At 46.0% G+C, this 20087-nt stretch overlaps 2 protein-coding genes and 1 pseudogene across 3 annotated transcripts; all 3 read right to left on the reverse strand.

Moving 5' to 3' along the window:
* Window positions 1-249: 249 nt before the first annotated feature.
* On the reverse strand, window positions 250-1216 carry LOC310760869 (olfactory receptor 51E2-like; annotated as a pseudogene). The gene has a single exon. The product of its transcript is annotated as an olfactory receptor 51E2-like (transcript).
* Window positions 1217-6588: 5372 nt separating this feature from the next.
* On the reverse strand, window positions 6589-7551 carry LOC310760870 (olfactory receptor 51E2-like; the record flags this gene model as incomplete). Its single annotated transcript, XM_083610082.1, has 1 exon — window positions 6589-7551. The coding sequence occupies one exon, from the start codon at window positions 7549-7551 to the stop codon at window positions 6589-6591; it is 963 nt and encodes a 320-aa protein (XP_083466208.1).
* A 2834-nt stretch (window positions 7552-10385) lies between these two features.
* On the reverse strand, window positions 10386-15846 carry LOC310760866 (olfactory receptor 51E2-like). The gene is made up of 2 exons (XM_083610079.1): window positions 15773-15846; window positions 10386-11770 (listed from the first exon to the last, which is right to left on the reverse strand). The coding sequence occupies exon 2, from the start codon at window positions 11734-11736 to the stop codon at window positions 10771-10773; it is 966 nt and encodes a 321-aa protein (XP_083466205.1). The 5' UTR covers window positions 11737-11770; window positions 15773-15846; the 3' UTR covers window positions 10386-10770.
* Window positions 15847-20087: the final 4241 nt, after the last annotated feature.

Genomic DNA, 20087 nt, shown 5'->3' on the forward strand with positions numbered 1-20087 from the left:
CACGTTTATATGAAGACAAAGGGAATCTGCAGGTAACCCAAAATGGGCCTTAGGATCTGTTGGAGGCGAAATCTCCGCCAGAGACATGGAGGTGGGTGTCTGGAAAGTCAGCCCTGGATAAGATGGTAGTCAGGACCAGAGCAATGTTCAAGTAAGAGTGGGGTTGGGAGGCAAAGTAGAATGAACCTCAGTGTTTATGGCTCAGGGCAGCAAGGCATGACTGGAGAAGAGTGGGGCATTGTATCTGGGTCAATGAGGGCCTCCCTCCCTCCCTATCCTCATTATCCTCAATGCCCTTTCTCGTATCTCCTTGGTCCTGGCTCCATAGACAACTCCAGGGGTTGAGCACTGGAGGCACCAAGAGGTAGACGTTGCCCATTGTGACATGAACCAGCACAGGAAGGTCTCTCCCAAACCTGTGCACCACAGACAGCCCAATCAGGGGCACGTAGAAGGACAAGACAACACACACATGGGCCACACAGGTCCCAGAAGCCCGGAGGCACTCCTCCTTTGACTTCAGCTGCAGGACGGTCTTAATGATCATCACGTAGGAGACAGAGATGAGCAGAGAATCAAGACCCATCACCAGGAGAATGGCAGCCAAGCCATATACAACATTGGGCAGCTTGTCATTACAAGCAAGGTGCATCACGTCTTGGTGAACACAATAGGAATGTGTGAGGACAGTGGAGCCGCAGTGGTGCAGGCGGATGATCAGCAATGGAAAAGGGAGGAAGAAGATGACCCCTCTCACCACGGCCACCAAGCCCACTTTAGCCGTCACTGCATTGGTGTGGATGGCAGCATGCCTCAGAGGGTGGCAGATGGCCACATAGCGATCCACAGCCATGGCCAAGAGGATGGTTGACTCAATGCCTGATAGTGCGTGGATGAAGAACATCTGGAGAAGGCAACTCCCATAGCTGATCTCATTGGCATCAAACCAAAAGAAGGCGAGGAGTTTGGGCATGGTAGAGGTGGAGAGGGCCAGGTCCACAGCAGCCAGCATGCAGAGGAAGAAGTACATAGGTGTGTGGAGGGCTGGCTCTGTCTTCACGACAAACACCACCATGCAGTTGCCCACCACGGCCACAAGGTACATGGCGCAGAGGGGGAAGGCCAGCCAGAATTGGGCACCTTCCAGGCCAGGTAGGCCCATCAAGATGAATGAGAAGGAGTCGCCATGAGTTCTGTTAGTGGCTGACAATGACATGTCCGGTGTGATGCCCTTATGTTGTTCTACGCAGCTGAAAGGGAAAGAGATGGTAGTTTAACAGTGTCAAACTGGGTTTGATTCCATGGAACCAAAATGTTCTCTCCATAAGAGCAAAGCACAAGGCAGCATCTGTTTCTCACTCATTTCCTCTCTCACTCACTCTCTTTCTCTCCCCCATCCCATTGTTGCCTTCTTTACTGATCACATACTGCATGATTAACCAGCAGGACTCATTGTCCAGGCCTGATGTGTTGGGCAGTAGGACAAGAGCGCTTGATGGATGCATCCCATAACTCCAGGAGCAGCATCCTGTTCTCAAGGTGGCCAAACAGATGCCTGTGGTAAACTAGGGGGCAGAACATGAGCACAAGAGCAGTCCTCTCCTGTCCTGAGGTTTCCAGCAACTGATATAATATAAATATATTTAAGGCAAATAAAATGCCCATCTTCAGACTCAGCAGGAGGGGGTTCCAGGTCTCAAGGGAATGTTAGTCTATCAGAAACAAAAAGTCTGCCCTAATCTCAAGAAAAAACCCCCACTCCATACCTTTGAGGGACCGCTCTCCAGCAGCAGTCGCTGTTTGGACCTCACACAGCCAACACAACTGAGAGAAGGAAAGAGATTTATAGAAAGCAAAGCCGCTAGGGACCAATTTGTTACCTCTGAGGAACCAGCTGAAGGGTGTGCCACAATGCAATATATCTAGACATTTCTTTTATGCTGAAGCTGTTTGCATATAGAATCATAGAACTGTAGTGCTGGAAGGGAACTCAAAGAGGCATCCCAAATCTGCAATGCTGGGAATCTCAGCTAAAGCACCCAAGACAGATGACCACCCAACCTCTGCTTCAAAACCTCCAAGGAAGGAGAGTCCACCACCTTCAGAAGGAGTCCATTCCACTGTTGAACAGCTCTTCCCATCAAAAAACTCTTCCTAATGTTTAGTCAGAATTGTTAAGCATAATTGTGTAATGTACATTGAAATGGAAAATATATCTATAATGTGCCTGCATTGTAATGTGAGGCATGGCAGGAAATTTCCACTGGAGCTAAAGAAGAGCCTAACAGGTTTATCATTAATGGGGCTGCATCATGGGACTGTATGTTTTCTAGTTTTGTCACATGAAATGGATTGTGTTACAGGTTTATGCATATGCTAATCTGCAGGCATCCACCTTTGGTGGGTTGCTTTCTTTGTTCCAAGCTGCTGAAGAGAATGGACTGTGAGTCTCTGCCTCCAGCAAACAGCCTGGGACTAATGGAGGCTGCAGTGGAGAAGAGAGTGAACTTTGATTTTTAGCTCAGGATGCAATATACAGTGGTACCTCAGGTTAAGAACTTAATTCGTTCTGGAGGTCCGTTCTTAGCGTGAAACTGTTCTTAACCTGAGGTACCACTTTAGCTAATGGGGCCTCCAGCTGCCGCTGCGCCGCCGCCACACGATTTCTGTTCTCATCCTGAAGCAAAGTTCTTAACCCAAGGTACTATTTCTGGGTTAGCGGAGACTGTAACCTGAAGCGTCTGTAACCCGAGATACTACTATATTTGTAATCTAAGATAGGCCTTAGGCTGGGATCAGTATAAATAATTATGCATCTAATGGAATGTAACTTTATTTGCTTTAAGTTGTTTGGAGTTAAGTTCTGAGTAAGTAAAACTTTTGGGCCATATTTTTGGACTGAATAATTTTCATTTCAATACAAGAGTTGTTGAGAGAGTCAGAACTTACAGGGTTAAGAGTTCTGAGTGATGACGCCTCACATTCTGAGAGGGCGGGCATAGAACACGGAAAGGGAGTGGTTTCACTGTGTTCTTTCAGTCTGCATGTTTGCTCTATGGAGAAAGGAGCAACATGAGTTGCGTCTCACCGGGAAGATTTACGATGTGTTGATCTGTACGAGAATAAAGACTTTAGATAAGGAGAGCTGCGTATCAGCCTGAGTTATTGCCACCACACGACAGAACGTTTCAAGCTTCTACTTCCGCTGTGTTTTACGCTCTGCTGAGTCAAAGGTCTTTGGGAAGGAGCAGAGGAGGCGCAGAGAAGTGTGCCGGACCCCTGGACGTAATTGACTCACCCGAACAAGAGTCAGTTTTTGTTCACCCAGCGGCTTCCATATGCACCATATTTCCCCCACTGGTACCAAAGAGATCTTTCTGGCCCTCTTCTCCCACCTGCCTTCTCCTCTGCACCCACCAAAAGATGCTTTAGGCTTTAAAAAAGAAAAAGAAAAGAAAACAAAAAACAACAGCCCAACAACCCATGGAGGAAAGAATCAGAGACATTTCCATAATGTATGACTTGACTCATGAGAAGGTGCAGCTCCTGCCAACTTGTTTAGAGGTGACAACATTAAGAACATGAGTAGGTCAGGCCAATGGTCCCTCTAATCCAGCACCCTTGCCGGCCAACCAGATGTCCCAATGGGAAGCTTGTTAGAAGGACAGGAGCAACACAACACTGGGGTGACTGGGGGCAGCCACCGAGACCATATAACACCTGTCCTGAAAGACCTACATTGGCTCCCAGTATGTTTCCGAGCACAATTCAAAGTGTTGGTGCTGACCTTGAAAGCCCTAAAGGGCCTCGGTCCAGTAGACCTGAAGGAGCGTCTCCTCCCCCATTGTTCTGCCTGGACATGGAGGTCCAGCTCCGAGGGCCTTCTGGCAGTTCCCTCACTACAAGAAGCAAAGCTACAGGGAACCAGGCAGAGGGCCTTCTCAGTAGCGCTGTCCGCCCTGTGGAATGCCCTCCCATCAGATGTCAAAGAGATAAACAACTACCTGACATTTAGAAGACCTCTGAAGGCAGTCCTGTTCAGGGAAGTTTTTAATGTGTGACATTTTAGTGTATTTTTAATCTTTGTTGGAAGCTGCCCAGCCAGATGGGTGGGGTACAAATAAATTATTATTATTATTATTATTATTATTATTATTACTACTACTACTACTACTATTACTATTATTACTATTTTCAGAAGCTTGCTGAGCCCAATGGTGGAGATGGAAGGTCGCCATTGCAGCTAAGAGCCATTGATAGCCTCCTTCTTAATGAAGTTGTTTCATCCATGTTTAAAGCTGCCCCTGTTGGTGGCCATCACTGCAGCTTTCCCTGACAGGCTTCCCTCGAAGCATATGTGGGGATTCAAGTCTCCTAAAGAGGCAACGCAGACAGACGCAATAAGCTCAAGGGTAGCTTTTATCCACCTTGTGACAGGTTTCCAGAAAGAGAGGAACAAATCTGCACACAGTATTTCCAGGGGCCCATTTAGTCTGCCAAAAGTAAATTACACTTGGGTTTGTTTTAAATTATGGAAGAAACCCATTGTGTGTTTTTCAAAATATTATCAACAGTATGAGGGAAATGGCAGAGAGATGAGGATGTGGAGAATGAGAATTTATTCCAACAAAAGATTTAAAATACACATTAAAACATCAGTCATTAAAAACTTCCCTGAACAGGGCTGCCTTCAGATGTCTTCTAAGGGAGATAGTCTTCTGAGGGACCCTTTTCTGCCATCGAGAGGGAGAGTCCTTCTCCACCTTGCCTTTCCTGGAGCATGAAACTTTCTCTTTTTTCTTTTGGATATTTTTTATTAGTTATCAATTACAACAATCCAATAAAAGCCTCATTATAACAATACCAAATTATAATACAATTGCTAATACCAATCATTCAGATGCCAAATCATACCATTTACGTGCTAGAATTGATCTTTTGATGATTTACTTTATTTCTGCATTCCAAAATGTTACTGATTTCCAGTCAACATAACAATCCCTTATACAGCAACTGCAATTTTAACGACTTCCATTCGTATTGACACATTAAGCGATTTATAGAGCTACAGGTGAAGCATTCAGACTATATCCTTGTTCTTCCTGAGCAGGAAACCTTCTCTAGCCTGTTTCACAAGCAAAGATGAGTAAGATACAAATAAATTTCCTGTTTTGTGGAGTGAATTCTGTATCATTTATCACCAACACAGTGGCTGATAACCCTTTTCTCAGACATCCCTGTATAACACTGAGGTTGGTTCCTAAGAAACTCCCTTTGGTGGGGACTGCTGTTATTGTATTTATTTGTTATATTATTTATCTGCCTTTCCCCCAGAACTGGGACTCATGGCAGCTTACAAAAATTAAAGCAAGCTCGGCTCAAACACAAACGCTCTAAAAACAAATATAGTATAATAGTTAAATAGTAATTCATAACGGAATTTAAACAATGGAAAAAAACCTAATCGATTGAAATGCAGATAGCGAAACAACTAAAAACCTAATCCATTTGCTTCTACAATGAGCACCTACTTGGGACCACCCACACTTTGTTGACCCATTTTTTGCGGGGCATCTGCACAATATTGTGATCACAGCGTTCCCTCCTCAATCCTTTCTTTCGCTATTTAACTTTCTCCCCAACCACATGAGCTCAGAAAATCTAACAGAATGGAACAGCAACACAATCTCCCCAGGTGGAGATGACCCAAAACTCAGAGCGGCAGAATGCTTGTCAACACACACACAAAAGAAAATATGGTCATTTTTCTCAGGAAGTGCCATTTTTTCTTATGATTCCTTGCCTCTTCAGGAGCTGGTCTAGAAACAATAGCAAAAAACACCTTAAACATTATGCAGCGTCCCTCCACCCGAAAGGGAGAAAATTCCTACCCAACGTATGTTGTGTTTTGGGATGTCTTGACACCGGAGTGATGTAACACAGTGGTGGGGGTGCAGCCTGAGTGCAGCCTGGATGTGGTATTAATTTTGTTTAATTTATTTATTAAATCTATATCGCAACCTTCCTCCCAAAGGAACTCAGGGTGGCATACAACAAGATAACAATAACATACGGTAATATTTAAAAGAATTCCAATACAGATGCAGATTTAAAATGCTTGATGGAAGAGGAAGGTCTTAACAGAGATGGTGCCTGCCTCATATATAGGGCAGGGATATCCAAAGGCGTCACCACACTGAAGGTCCGATTCCTTCAATGTGTGGGGTGGACCTCTTGATAAGATGGTTTCTGCAGGAGGCCCTCACCCGCAAAGCACAGTAATTGGTTAGGTGTATGAGCGCTGAGACGATCTATCAGGTGTGAGCTTCAGTCTCCAGGAAATGGTGCGGCAACCACACAGGAAAGATGGCTACCAGGGTCTTACAGATCCTGAGAGCCGCCTGGAAGGACACATGGCTATTGAATTATGGGAGGCTTAGAGATACAGCAGATCAGTGTACAGCTTTGTTTGCACCAATTTGTCTAATGAGAACCACGATCTTAAAAGTTGACCAAGCACATCTGTCCAGATACACTGCTAAGTGGAATATTCTAGGATATTCTGTTCTAAAAATATGTATATCTGGGTCAATGAGGGCCTCCCTCCCTCCCTATCCTCATTATCCTCAATGCCCTTTCTCGTATCTCCTTGGTCCTGGCTCCATAGACAATGGGGTTGAGCACTGGAGGCACCAAGAGGTAGACGTTGCCCATTGTGACATGAACCAGCACAGGAAGGTCTCTCCCAAACCTGTGCACCACAGACAGCCCAATCAGGGGCACGTAGAAGGACAAGACAACACACACATGGGCCACACAGGTCCCAGAAGCCCGGAGGCGCTCCTCCTTTGATCTCAGCTGCAGGACGGTCTTAATGATCATCAAATAGGAGACAAAGATGAGCAAAGAATCAAGGCCCATCACCAGGAGAATAGCAGTCAAGCCATATACAATGTTGGGCATTCTGTCCCCACAAGCCAGGTGCATCACATCTTGGTGAACACAATAGGAATGTGTGAGGACAGTGGAGCCGCAGAAGTACAGGCGAATGATCAGCAATGGAGGAGGGAGGAAGAAGACGACTCCTCTCACCACGGCCACCAAGCCCACTTTAGCCGTCACTGCGTTGGTGAGGATGGAGGAGTGCTGCAGGGGATGGCAGATGGCCACATAGCGATCCACTGCCATGGCCAAGAGGATGGTTGACTCAATGCCTGATAGGGTATGGATGAAGAACATCTGGAGAAGGCAACTCCCATAGCTGATCTCATTGGCATCAAACCAAAAGAAGGCGAGGAGTTTGGGCATGGTGCAGGTGGAGAGCACTAGGTCCACGGCAGCCAGCATGCAGAGGAAGAAGTACATGGGCGTGTGGAGGGCTGGCTCTGCCTTCACGACAAGCACCACGGTACAGTTGCCCACCACAGCCACAAGGTACATGGCGCAGAGGGGGAAGGCCAGCCAGAACTGGGCACCTTCTAGGCCAGGTAGACCCATCAAGATGAACGAGAAGGAGTCGCCATGAGTTCTGTTGGTGGCTGACAATGACATGATTGGCTTGAAGCCCTGTGAGTGCTACTCACCTGAAAAAGAAGGAGAGGGTCGATTCATAATGCCAATTTGGGTTTGATTCCATGAAACCAATATGCCCTCCCGTCTCTAATTGCAAGCCATGAGGCAGCATCTGTCTCTCTCGTTCTCTGTCACTCCCCCCTCCCCCCATTGTAGCCTTCTTTACTGATCACACAATGCATCTTAACCAGCAGGGCTCATCGTTCAGGCCTGATGTGTTGGGCATTAGGGCAAGACAGTTTGAGAAACGATTTGTGACTTTTTTATAATTTTTATTAAATTTTCAGTTTTACAATTTCAAATACTCATTTTACATCCTTAAGATAGGAATGACTTCCCTTCTTCTCTTTCCGTGGTTCATTTTACATATCTTAAACCCCTGCATATTTTACAAAAACTATACCAATCAGTTTTCCATTATTGCATCCATCAAAACCTATTTACACTGTTGAATTGATCTTAATGCTGCCAACGTTTTCAGCTGTATACAATTATTCACCGTATATTCAATAAACGTCTTCCAATGTTCTCTAAACATATGTTCTTCTTGTTCTCTTATTCTATATGCTAAGTCTGCAAGTTGTGCAGATTAGAAACGATTTGTGTCTTCAGGTAGATACACCCCACAACTCCAGGAGCAGCTGGTGAGGAGCAACATGGCCACAGACCATGGACAGTGGTCACTGCCGCATATCAGGGTTGGGTGAGCTTGGGACACTGTGCGTCCACCAGGGGTTGTCTTGGATTGTACCTGGCGGTCCACTCCCCGCCCCACCTGGTGCATAAGGGGCCTTGTGAGGATGAAAAAGACCCTTTTCTCCTTGGGGTCTTGAGGACCCACCAAATGGAATCCAAGTAAAGAACCATTCTAAGACTCTTGAGGGCTCATTCAGGGTCTTACTGGGAACAAGAAACACAGCAGAGCATTTTTGTTGGTTTTGTTAAAAAGAGGCAAGCTTGGCCATTGGCAACAGGAGCCTGCAATAGCCATTCCCAGAAGCACCGAACCAGCTCTTCTGCTTGATGAACTTTCCCTCAGTGCCTGAAATCTAATGGAACGAGTTTTATAATGGCTTGTCAAAAGAAGTCTATTGTGGTCAGCAACAGTGCTATTCAACATTTCCCACAGGTCTTCAAATTAGAAGAGCCTGGCTGCTGGATCAGGGCAATGATCCATCTGGTATAGCATCCTCTTCTCCCAGTGGCCAACCAGATGCCTGTGAGAAACCGGCAAGCAAGATTCGAACACAGGAACCCTCCTGTGGTTCCCAGCAACTGATATAATATAAATATATTTAATACAAATAAAATGCCCATCTTCGGACTAAGCAGGAGAGGGTTCCCGGTGGGGTTGGATGGATCAGTTGGTTAGAGTCTGGTGCTGATAACACCAAGGCTGCAGGTTTGATCCCCACGGTCAGGGAAAAAAACAATGCTGTCCAGGGTTGTAAAGACTGCGGAGATAATAATTGGGTGCACTCTTCCCACCTTGGATCAAATCTACGCTTCCAGGTGCCATAAGAAAGCTGCAGAGATAGCGCAGGATGGTACGCACCCCGGAAATGATCTCTTTCAGCTTCTGCCTTCTGGGAGAAGGTACAGGGTTCTAAAGACCAGGACTGGCCACCTGCGAAACAGTTTCCACCCAAATGCAATTTTGGTTTTAAACACAGTGTAAGGTAGTCTCTATGGGAGTATATTGTATTTAATTATGGGGTATCAGAGTTTTTAGGGGGTTAACCAGGCTGGGATAGCTGGGATAGCAGGCTTCTTGGTTTTTGAATGTCTGATGTAGATTTTTTCAATTTCGTTGTTCTGTATGGGACAATGGTAATAAAGACTATAGTATCATATTGTATCGTATTGAACAGCTGCCTATTCCTGCACTGCAAGAGGTTGGACGGGATGATCCTCAGGGTCTCTTCCAACTCTTTGACTCTATGATCCTATACTTCTATGATTCTAGTACCGAGAAGAAACCCCCCTCAACATACCTTCGAGAGAACACTCTGTAGCAGCAGTCGCTGTGTGAACCCTGCCTGCACAACCTCACACAGCCAACACAGCTGTGCAAAGGAGATGCATTTATAGACAGCCCAGTCCCTGGGGGCCAATTTGTTACCTCTGAGAAACCAGCTACGGATTCCAAACTGAAGGATCTGCCCTAATCTAATACATACAGACATTTCTTTTATGCTGAGGCTGTTTTGCACATGGAATCAAGGGACTGTAGAGTCCAACCCTTTACGATGTAGTGTCATTGAAAGCCTCCTCCACAAATTTGTCTAATCCTTGTTTGAAGCTACCCCTGTTGGTGACCATCACTACAGCTTTCCCTGATAGGCTTCCTCTGAAGTGTATGTGGGGATTCAAGTCTCCTAAAGAGGCAATGCAGATAGATGTAATCTAAAAGGTAGTTTTTATTCACCACACAACAAGTTTCCAGAAAGGTAGGAAGAAATGTGCATACAATATTTCCAGAGGCCCAATTCAGTTTGCCAAAAGTTAATTATACTTCGGTTTGTTTAAAATTATGGAATAAACCCATCATGCATTTTTCAATTTATTATCAACAGTATGAGGCAAGTGGGAGAGAGATAGAGAGAGAGGGAGGGAGGGAGGGAGGGTCTCTCGAGGGACCCTTTTCTGTCACCTACAGGGAGAGTCCTCCTCTACCTTGCCTTTCCAGGAGCATGAAGCTCTCTATAGCCACCTCACAAGCAACAATGAGTATAAGTGGGTTTAGGAGCTTTCCTATTCTGCACAATAAATTCCAAAGCACATATCACCTACATAGTGGTTGACAACCCTTTTGTTACACATCCCTGAATAACACCGAGGTAGGTCACTAAGAAACACCTTTTTGGGGGCCTCTTTCTGCAGGAGGCCCTTGTCCACGGAGCTCAGTGATCAGTTGGGTAGAGGACAGATCCTTCAGGTATGAGCTTCAGTCTCCAGGAAATGGTGTGGCAACTACAGAAGAAGCATGGCTACTAGGGTCTTGCAGCTACTGAGAGCTGCCTGGAAGGACACATGGCCATTGACTTACAGTGGCTTGGAGATGCAGCAGTGCACAGCTTTGTTCTGCCTGATTTGTCTAACAAGGACTGTGATCTTAAAGGTTGACCAAGCACAGCTGTACAGATGAGCTGTTGGTGAAATAACTCTAGGATAATCTGTTCTAAAGAAAATTCTGGGTCAATGAGAACCTCCCTCACTCCCTATCCTCATTATCCTCAATGCCCGTTTCCGAATCTCCTTGGTCCTGGCTCCATAGACAATGGGGTTGAGCACTGGAGGCACCAAGAGGTAGACATTGCCCATTGTGATTTGAACCAGCACAGGAAGGTCTCTCCCAAACCTGTGCACCACAGACAGCCCAATCAGGGGCACGTAGAAGGACAAGACAACACACACATGGGCCACACAGGTCCCAGAAGCCCGGAGGCGCTCCTCCTTTGACTTCAGCTGCAAGACAGTCTTAATGATCATCACGTAGGAGACAAAGATGAGCAGAGAATCGAGACCCATCACCAGGAGAATGGCAGCCAAGCCATACACAACATTGGGTGTGGTGCTGTTGCTCGAAGCCAGGTGCATGACATCTTGGTGGAGGCAGTAGGAATGGGTGAGGTTGGTGGAGCCGCAGAAGTGCAGGCGGCTGATCAGAAAGGGCAGAGGAAGGAAGAAGACGACACCTCTCACCACGGCCACCAAGCCCACTTTCACCGTCACTGCATTGGTGAGGATGGAGGAATGCTGCAGAGGGTGGCAGATGGCCACATAGCGATCCACTGCCATGGCCAGAAGGATGGTGGACTCCACTCCGGACAGAGAGTGGATGAAGAACATCTGGAGGAGGCAGGTCCTGTAGCCAATTTCCTTGGCATCAAACCAGAAGAGGGACAGGAGTTTGGGCATGGTACAGGTGGAGAGGGCCAGGTCCACGGCAGCCAGCATGCAGAGGAAGAAGTACATGGGTGTGTGGAGGGCTGGCTCCATCTTCACAACAAGCACCACGGTGCAGTTGCCCACCACGGCCACAAGGTACATGGCGCAGAGGGGGAAGGCCAGCCAGAAGTGGGCACCTTCCAGGCCAGGTAGGCCCATCAAGATGAACGAGAAGGTGTCGCTATGAGTTCTGTTGGTGGCTGACAATGACATGTCTGGTGCGATGCCCTTGTGTTGTTCTACACAGCTGAAAGGGAAGGAGAGAGAAGGAGTCAAGTGGGTTTGAGCCCATGAAACCAGAATGGCAGCTCCCCATTCCTATGTGGCCAAGCAGAGGGAGTCAATTCCAAGGGGTAACAGGATGAACATTAGCTAGGAGGGGTTGAAGGAACAATGAGGGTAATGCCCAGGCCTGCCAGTTGACTTATTTCTAGTCCAGTTTTAAGCCAGTCAGTAAAACCCCAAAGCAGAGCAGAATTAAAAATGAACAGCTCATGTTCTTCAAACCAAGGATCAGGAAACCAGATTTTACGAGGAACCCTTAGGGGTTATGTTTTGCCTGGGGAAGAGAATACAGAGAGGTCACACGATAGCCATCTTCAAATAGCTGAAGGGATGTCACATGGAAGATGGAGTAAGCATCTCTTCTGCTGCTCCAGAGGGTAGGACCTGAACAAATGGTTTCAAGTTACAAGAAAGGAGATTCCGACTACATCTCAGGAGTAAGAGCCTTTTGGCAGTGGAACAGACTCCCATGAGAGGTGGTGGACTCTCCGTGCTTGTAGGTTTTGAAGCAGAATGAAATATACTCAGAGTCGCAAAGTGATTTCATGCTCTTTATTCAGCTCATAGTGGTGAGGAGGAATGAATCAAAGTCCCCTCAAAGTATCTGCTTTATATACATTATTTACACAATGGGCTGCACATGATTGGCTCATTCTGGAATTCTACTGTAAGCCAATCAGGTTGTGGATTCACTTCTATCTGGAGCGTGATTGGGTGGTTCCTGCCAACCAATCATACTGCTGCATTGTTCTAGGACCAATCAGACTGCTGCATTCTGAATCCTATTGTTCTAGGACCAATCAGACTGCTGCAGTTTGGATCCTATTCAACTCAGTACATAACACAGAAGTAGGGTGGCCATCTGTTGGGGAGTCTTTAGTTGTAGATTCCTGCATTGCAGGGGGTTGGACTAGATGACCCTTGGGGTCCCACTCAACTCTACAATTCCATGACTAGGAACATAGGAAGCTGCCTTATACTGAGTCAGAACATTTGTCTATTTAGCTTAGTATTTCCCACACTGACTGGCAGTGGCTCTCTCAGATTTCAGGCAGGAGTCTCTCCCACGTCTACTAGGAGATGCCAGGGATTGAACCCAGGAACTTCTGCTTCCAGGCAAATGCTCTACCACTGAGCTATGGACCTTCCCATTTTTAACAACAAAAACAACAAGAACATCAGAGGACAGGATAAAATCAATAACTGCCATAAAAGCAGTAGTTATTAATTACCACAAGTCAAATTAAAATGCAACCTCCATGCTTGGCTGTGGTGAACTTCTCTGGCTAGCAAATAGTGGCGACTAAGAGCAGAACATTGAAGGGATGCGGGTGGCTCTGTGGTTTAGACTTGCTAATCAGAAGGTCGCGGTTCTAATCCCTGCAACGGGGTGAGCTCCCGTTGCTCGGTCCCTGCTCCTGCCAACCTAGCAGTTCGAAAGCACGTCAAAGTGCAAGTAGATAAATAGGTACCGCTCCAGCGGGAAGGTAAACGGCGTTTCCGTGCGATGCTCCAGTTCGCCAGAAGCAGCTTAGTCCTTCTGGCCACATGACCCGGAAGCTGTACGCCGGGTCCCTCGGACAATAAAGCGAGATGAGCGCTGCAACCCCAGAGTCGGCCACTACTGGACCTAATGGTCAGGGGTCCCTTTACCTTTACCTTTAAGAGCAGAGCATTAGATTCACTACGCATTCAGTGCTGCTGCATTATGTTCAAAAGTCGCCATGTGTGTGGTCAGCCTGCCTGCCAGCCTCTCTTCTCCAATGACCCAGTTGCTGTGGCCACACCCTTTCTCAGTCCTTTTTTTCTGGGGGGGGGATGCATACCCCTAAACATTTTGTGAATCTTTGTACCTTTGTCCATTTTGCTGTATTTATTTCCCCCGATTTGGACTATAAAATGGTGATTTTCTTGAGTCAAAACGAGAGTATCCCTAAACATTTTTTTAAAAGGAAAAAAAAGCACTGCTCTTTCCTACCTTTGACTGCAAAGACATCAGAACAGCAGCCTAACACGTCCTACTCAGAGGTTACCGAAACAACCAGGTCAACCTTTGCCAACCTGATGTCTCCAGATGTTTTGGACAATAGCTTCCATCTCATTCAGCAGCCAGCATGGGCAATGGTCTGGGACGAAAACATCTGGAAGGCGCCAGAATCACAAAGGCTCATCTAAGCACCAGGGTTGTCTGTCTTGAGTTCAAAATATGGAGCTGGAAAGCAGAGCCATGCAGGAAGTTGGACTCAATGAGCCTTGGGGTATCTTAACAATGCTACAATGCTTCTGCGACTCAAAGTTTGCACATTTTCATGGCGCTTTCTCCCTGAGTTACGGAAAGGGTGAGAGGGGGAAATATTATGTAGCCCTGTCTCCCCAGCACTTCTTCCATTCATACAGAGCAGAATATTGTCATAGATCTTGGGTACCAGAGTCTGCCAGTGAATGGTAGAAATCAATACATGGCAGCATTTAGATAATATCTGGGATATGAAGGGAAAATACAATCTGCAGAACTGTGACATATGCAAATTTCCTAGGTCAGCTTTGGACTTAAGCTTTCTGAAGGGGGGCAATGAGGGACACTCTAGGGGCATAATGTTCTGCAACCCCCCCCCCATTGAAAACCTCCGGCGTAAATGTATTCCAAATAAACCATGCCGCATTGGCCAGTATATCAGCCACACATTTATTGCAAATTCCGACCATGAAAAGTTAAAGTGCGGCTTAAATTCGCAACCTTACAAAAATTGGCTTTTACGATATCACTGCTGAAACAGACGTATGGTAAAACAGAACAAAAAAAATATATGTTTTATTGCCAATTTGCGAGCTTGAATGCCTGCGGAATTGTAGCAACTGAATAGCGATTTGCAGCTTTAGCAATTCTATGTTAACTTTTGCGGGCTTGCAGGACCGAAGGCTTGAATTGACTAGGAGTTACAATTCTACTAACCACAGCAGTTTTCAGCCTGTAACCCAATTTTAAGGGAGCGGCTTATATTCAGGTATTGTCTTTTTTCATCTCCTCTCCCCTTTGAATTTTAAAGGTGCGGCTTATTTGCAGGTGCGGCTTATATTCGGGCCAGCACAGTGTTTCTTAGAGAAACTCTAGCCTTCACAGTGCCTTGATTTTCCCAGTGGAAACACATTCCTGGGTGAGCTTGTGGACCCCCCTGGAATCTTGCTATCGCTCTGCAGAGATTAGGGCATGGAATGCAACCTTCGTAACAATACTTTGAGTGGAACACTAGGATACATGGAGGTTGCTGTGGTTTTTATAGAGGGCAGGCAGTGTACACACCATAACTTTAGCACATTTGGAGCATGTTCTGTCCCTTAAATAATTCTCTTGTTCACCTTGCACAGTTACAGTTCCCAGAAACCCTTCGATCGTAAGAGCAGCCTGTGTGATCAAGCCAATGGCCTATGTAGTCTAGTATCCTGTTCTCACAGTGGCAAAAAGATGCTTGTTATGGGAAGACCACAAGCAGGATCCGAGTGCAAGAGCATTCTCCCCTCCTGTGGTTTCCACCAATGCAGGCGCAAACTGCACTGCCCATAATTCTGTGAGGGGGAAAATAAGAAGAGCCTTCAAATGTCCTTCAAAATATGCTTCAAAAATGTGTTTTAAGGGTACAGTGGTTGCACAGCCCATGAGACTGTGCAGACAAGCAAATTGACTCTTGGGTAACCTCTGCTTAAAAGAAGCCTGCAAACCAACCCCAAGAAGTTATTCTCCCAGCCTCTCCTTGATATCATCTTGGTAAAAAGCCCCATACAAGTGTCTGGCCTCATACAAACATCACATCTCCCTGTTTCTGCTCCGGTGCCTTTTATCGCGAGCAGACGCCTCGAGACAGGATGAAAGGATTCTCAGCTTTTTTGTGCGGGGGGGGATACACAAAGCCCAGGTTCGCAACGCACCTAAGATTCAAGAGGCAAGCATCCCCTACCTTTCCTGTACCTTTGTCACTCTGGGAGGGAGCTCATCCTCTAGCACCAGAGGCCAGGTGGACCCTTTCTTGCAACGAAAGCCACTAGCAGAACTGAACAGGCGGGAGGAGGCTGGAATTATAGCACACTCGCAAGCCCGGCCCCTTGGGGACAGTTTGTCATTGCCACAGGGGTGGGGGGGGCTGCAAGAAGCTCAACTGTTGAACTGAAGCTGCCTTATATAGCTAGCTCACCGAGGTCAGTGTGGCATGTTCTGACATACAGCAGCAGTAGCTCTTCAGACAGAGCCATTTTCCCAGCCTGAGGATCCCTTTCCGATGAAAGATGAGGATGAAGACTGAACCAGGGACCTTATTCGGCTGGGGAGGGAGGGATATAAATAAAATTTTATTTTTATTATTATTATTATTCATGCACAGGATGTGCTCTGTGACACTACTTGAAAGGAGACTCCTTAGGGTAGTGAAAAAGTGGGATATTAAATCCAAACTCCTCCTCCTCCTCCTCCTCTTCTTCTTCTTCCTCTCCTTCTTCTTCTTCTTCTTCTTCTTCTTCTTCTTCTTCTTCTTCTTCTTCTTCTTCTTCTTCTTCTTCTTCTTAGCCTTGGTGAAGACTTGATGTTTTTATCCCCCAAAAAGTTTTTGATTGAGTTTCCACTGAATTGAGGCTGCATTTTAATGTTTCAATGTTGTATTTTAATCTTGTTTTTTTAAGCAGTATTTCAATCAATTGTTTTTTATATTTGGTGTTAGCTGCCCTGAGCCCGGTCTTGGCTGGGGAATAAATAAAATTTATTATTATTATTATTATTATTATTATTATTATTATTATTATTATTCTACTGCAGCCCCTTCCAAGGGCACACAGGCAGACAAGGGCTTCAGTTTGCCTCTGCCCCAGTTCTCTGTTGCTGATGATCACAGCAGGTTGCACCATGTTGCTGACAAGCAGATAGCTCAGGTGCTGAGGAGGAAGGACCTGTGGCCCAGGGAAATCTCTGGTCAAACTGAATTGGAAGAAGAGCAGGGGAAACGGGGTCGTGAACAGAGTGTTTCCGAATTCCACCAGTTTCCAATGGTGAGCATAAAAAGCTGTGGTCCCTGAATGACCCTCTGGGTTTCTTCCAGCTCAACCAGTTGCATTCTGTGAAACTTCCTCCTCTGTGTAAATGCACACAGGTTTGCAGCCGAAGGCAGCTGGCTGAGGCTGCAGTCCGAAAATGCATGCTTTCTTGTAACCTGAACCAACGGGTTCAAATGACAAGAAAGGAAATTCCGACTAAATATTAGGAAGAACTTTCTGAGGATGAGAGCTGTATGGCAGTGGAACAGGCTTCCACTGAATCTGGTGGACTCCCCTTCACTGGAGGTTTTTCTTTCTTTCTCCCCTATAGGAAGCCATAGAACTGTAGAGGTGGGACCCCTGAGGGTCATCTAGTCCAACCCCAGCGATGCAGGAATCTCAGCTAAAGCATCCAAGACAGGAAACTGAAGGTTTATAAGCAAAGGTTGGCTGGCCATCTGCCAGGGCTTCTCTAGTTGTGATTTCTGCATTGCAGAGTTTTGGACTAGATTACCTTCGGGGGGTCCTTTCCATAATTCTATGAATAGGAAACGGTTGTAGTTTACTGAAAGCAGTAGGACTTAGTTCCAAGAAGACATTATTTGGATATGTGCATAGGGATGTGACAGGATTCAGTTCAGTTAGCCTTCAGAGCTTAATTTTATCAAACTCGCAATTCCAGAAACGAAATGAGAATGGAAATGCAGACAACCTCCAGATTTCGTGACTCATCCACCCACTGTGGAGTGGGTGACCCAATGATGTTCATAATCAGCATTAGTAAGTTTTCTTTTCTTTTCTTTTTTAATATCATCTTTATTAATTTAAAATACAATCATACAATACAGGTGAGTACAACAGAGTTAAGCACGAAAAAGAAAAAAAAGAAGAAAGAAAGAAAGAAAAGAAGGACAAAAAAGAATTTAACAATAACAAGAAAATATTAATTAAAAAAGGCAATTATTTATACAGCATCATTTCTTATCCAATAAAGTCTTTTGTGAAAAACGTCCAATCGTTCTCATTGTACTTTTTCTATTGTCTTGATTTTATCACACAGTTTATTTTATAGCTTTTTCTATATATTCCTCTAAGATGTTTATTCCATTTATTTATTGTACAATAAAAAGCATTAATAAGTTTTCATAGAACGCACCACACTTGGCGCTTTCTGCAGCTGGTGAAGTGAATAAAAGACAGTGTGGGAAACTGCCTTCCACCAACTCAGGCCATAGGTTCTTTTGTCTCAGTTCTGTCTAGACCAGGGGTAGTCAACCTGGTCCCTCCTGCCCACTAGCAGACATTTCAGGATTCCAGGTGGGCGGTAGGGGGTTCTACGCCCCATGTTACTGCAACACTGGTGGGTGGTAAGGAAATTTTACCATCGAGAAAAAAATGCATTAGTGGGCGGTAGGTATAAGAAGGTTGACTACCCCTGGTCTAGACTGACTGGCAGTGGCTCATCAAGGTGTCAGGCAGGAAGTCTCTCCCAGGCATGCATTGCAGGGGGTTGTGCTAGATGATCTTCAGGGTCCCTTCCAACTCTAAGATTCTATGATTCAGGTGGAACGTGAGACCTACTGCATGGATGGCAGGTGCTCCACTACGCAGCCGCAGCCGTTCCCCATAAAGTGCAGCCCACAAAAAGCTTCTGGCACAATAAATTTTGTTGGTATATAAGGTGCCACCAGACTCTTTTATTAGCATTGCGATGGCAACTGTTATAAGGAAAATACTGCTCCTTTTCCCTTCTGGGGTATCCAAGAGCCCATATAGAGTCCTTAAGTTCTTAAGTCCCTATCAGAAGGAGAAAATAAGAGAGGCCAATCAGAGAATATTGAGAAGCAAGGCAGCTAGTGAACCTGATCTTTATTAACTGTTGCCTCCTGCGTGTGGCGAGAGGGGACCCTGTTGCAACAGTTAATAAACACAGCTTACTGGTCTGGACTCTCATCCTCCAAAAGGAAACCAATAAACATATATAATCCAGTGCTGTCCCAAGTATTAATTCCTTTCCAAAATAGGGACTGTGTTTTTTTAAAAAAAGACATTGTAAAATCAACAAAAAAGAGCAGCAGCTGAGTTTTGTCTGTCTGTTTATCTCTGTGTGAGGCTATTCTGAGAGTCTCGTGTCAAGAGACGTAAGTAAACCCGTTTCCGTTCAAAACCAGGAGCCAGTAATGGTGGGGCTTATACAGCCATGGAAGTGTAGAGGTGGAGAGGACCCCTGAGGGTCATTTAGTCCAGCCCCCTGCAATGCAGGAATCTCAGCTAAAGTATCCATGGCAGATGGCCACCCAAACTCTGCTTAAGACTCCACAATCTCCCAAGGGAGATTGTTCCACCGTCTAATAGCTCTTACCCTCAGAAAACTCTTCCTAACGTTGAGTCAGAATCTCCTTCCTTGTAATTGTAATTTTGTGGGGTGTGTATACCTTGCTTTAGGTTTCCTTGGAAGGAAGGTCACTGAAACTGCAGCATTTTCTGTGATACTAAGTTTATTGAATACATATACTGTATACAAGGGATGCGGGTGGTGCTGTGGGTTAAACCACAGAGCCTAGGTCGCGGTTCGAATCCCCGCGACGGGGTGAGCTCCTGTTGCTCGGTCCCTGCTCCTGCCAACCTAGCAGTTCAAAAGCATGCCAGTGCAAGTAGATAAATAGGTACCACCCCGGCGGGAGGGTAAACGGCATTTCTGTGCGCTGCTCTGGTTCGCCAGAAGCGGCTTAGTCATGCTGGCCACATGACCCGGAAGCTGTACGCTGGCTCCCTCGGCCAAGAAAACGAGATGAGCGCCGCAACCCCAGAGTTGTCTATGACTGGACCTAATGGTCAGGGGTCCCTTTACCTTTACCTTATACTGTATACAAGGTGAGTATAATTTAGAGCATTCACCTTCCGGCAGATGCTGCTGCCCTGTTAGGTTTTTGGCAGTGGGGTGGGGGTCCTCAAAGGCATTACTTTGATTCTCGCTGAGAACAAATCAGGCCTCTCTCTTTTCCCCAGGGCCATATCTCAAACTGACTGGCTATTGTCCTCCCTCTCACACATTCAGACCTTGTGGATTTCACCTCCAGCCACAGGAGGGATAGGACCCCTCAGCTCACTTTCCAGAAATACATCTCCAGCTTTTTAGGTTCTAGCGAAGTACCACGGCCCAAACTTACATAACAAAGCAGACCTGTTAAATTGCCTCTCCCAGTTTTGTAGGGTTTTGACACTGACCCCAGTAAGCTCCCGTTTGGACTAGCACTGCGCTG

This window comes from Podarcis filfolensis (assembly GCF_964270895.1).
Source record: "Podarcis filfolensis genome assembly, chromosome: 4".
Classification (NCBI taxonomy): Eukaryota; Metazoa; Chordata; class Lepidosauria; order Squamata; family Lacertidae; genus Podarcis; species Podarcis filfolensis.

What these genes read in the sequence shown, in the direction of transcription:
- LOC310760866 (XM_083610079.1), bottom strand. Translation starts at nt 11,736, where the DNA reads ATGTCATTGTCAGCCACCAACAGAACTCATAGCGACACCTTCTCGTTC.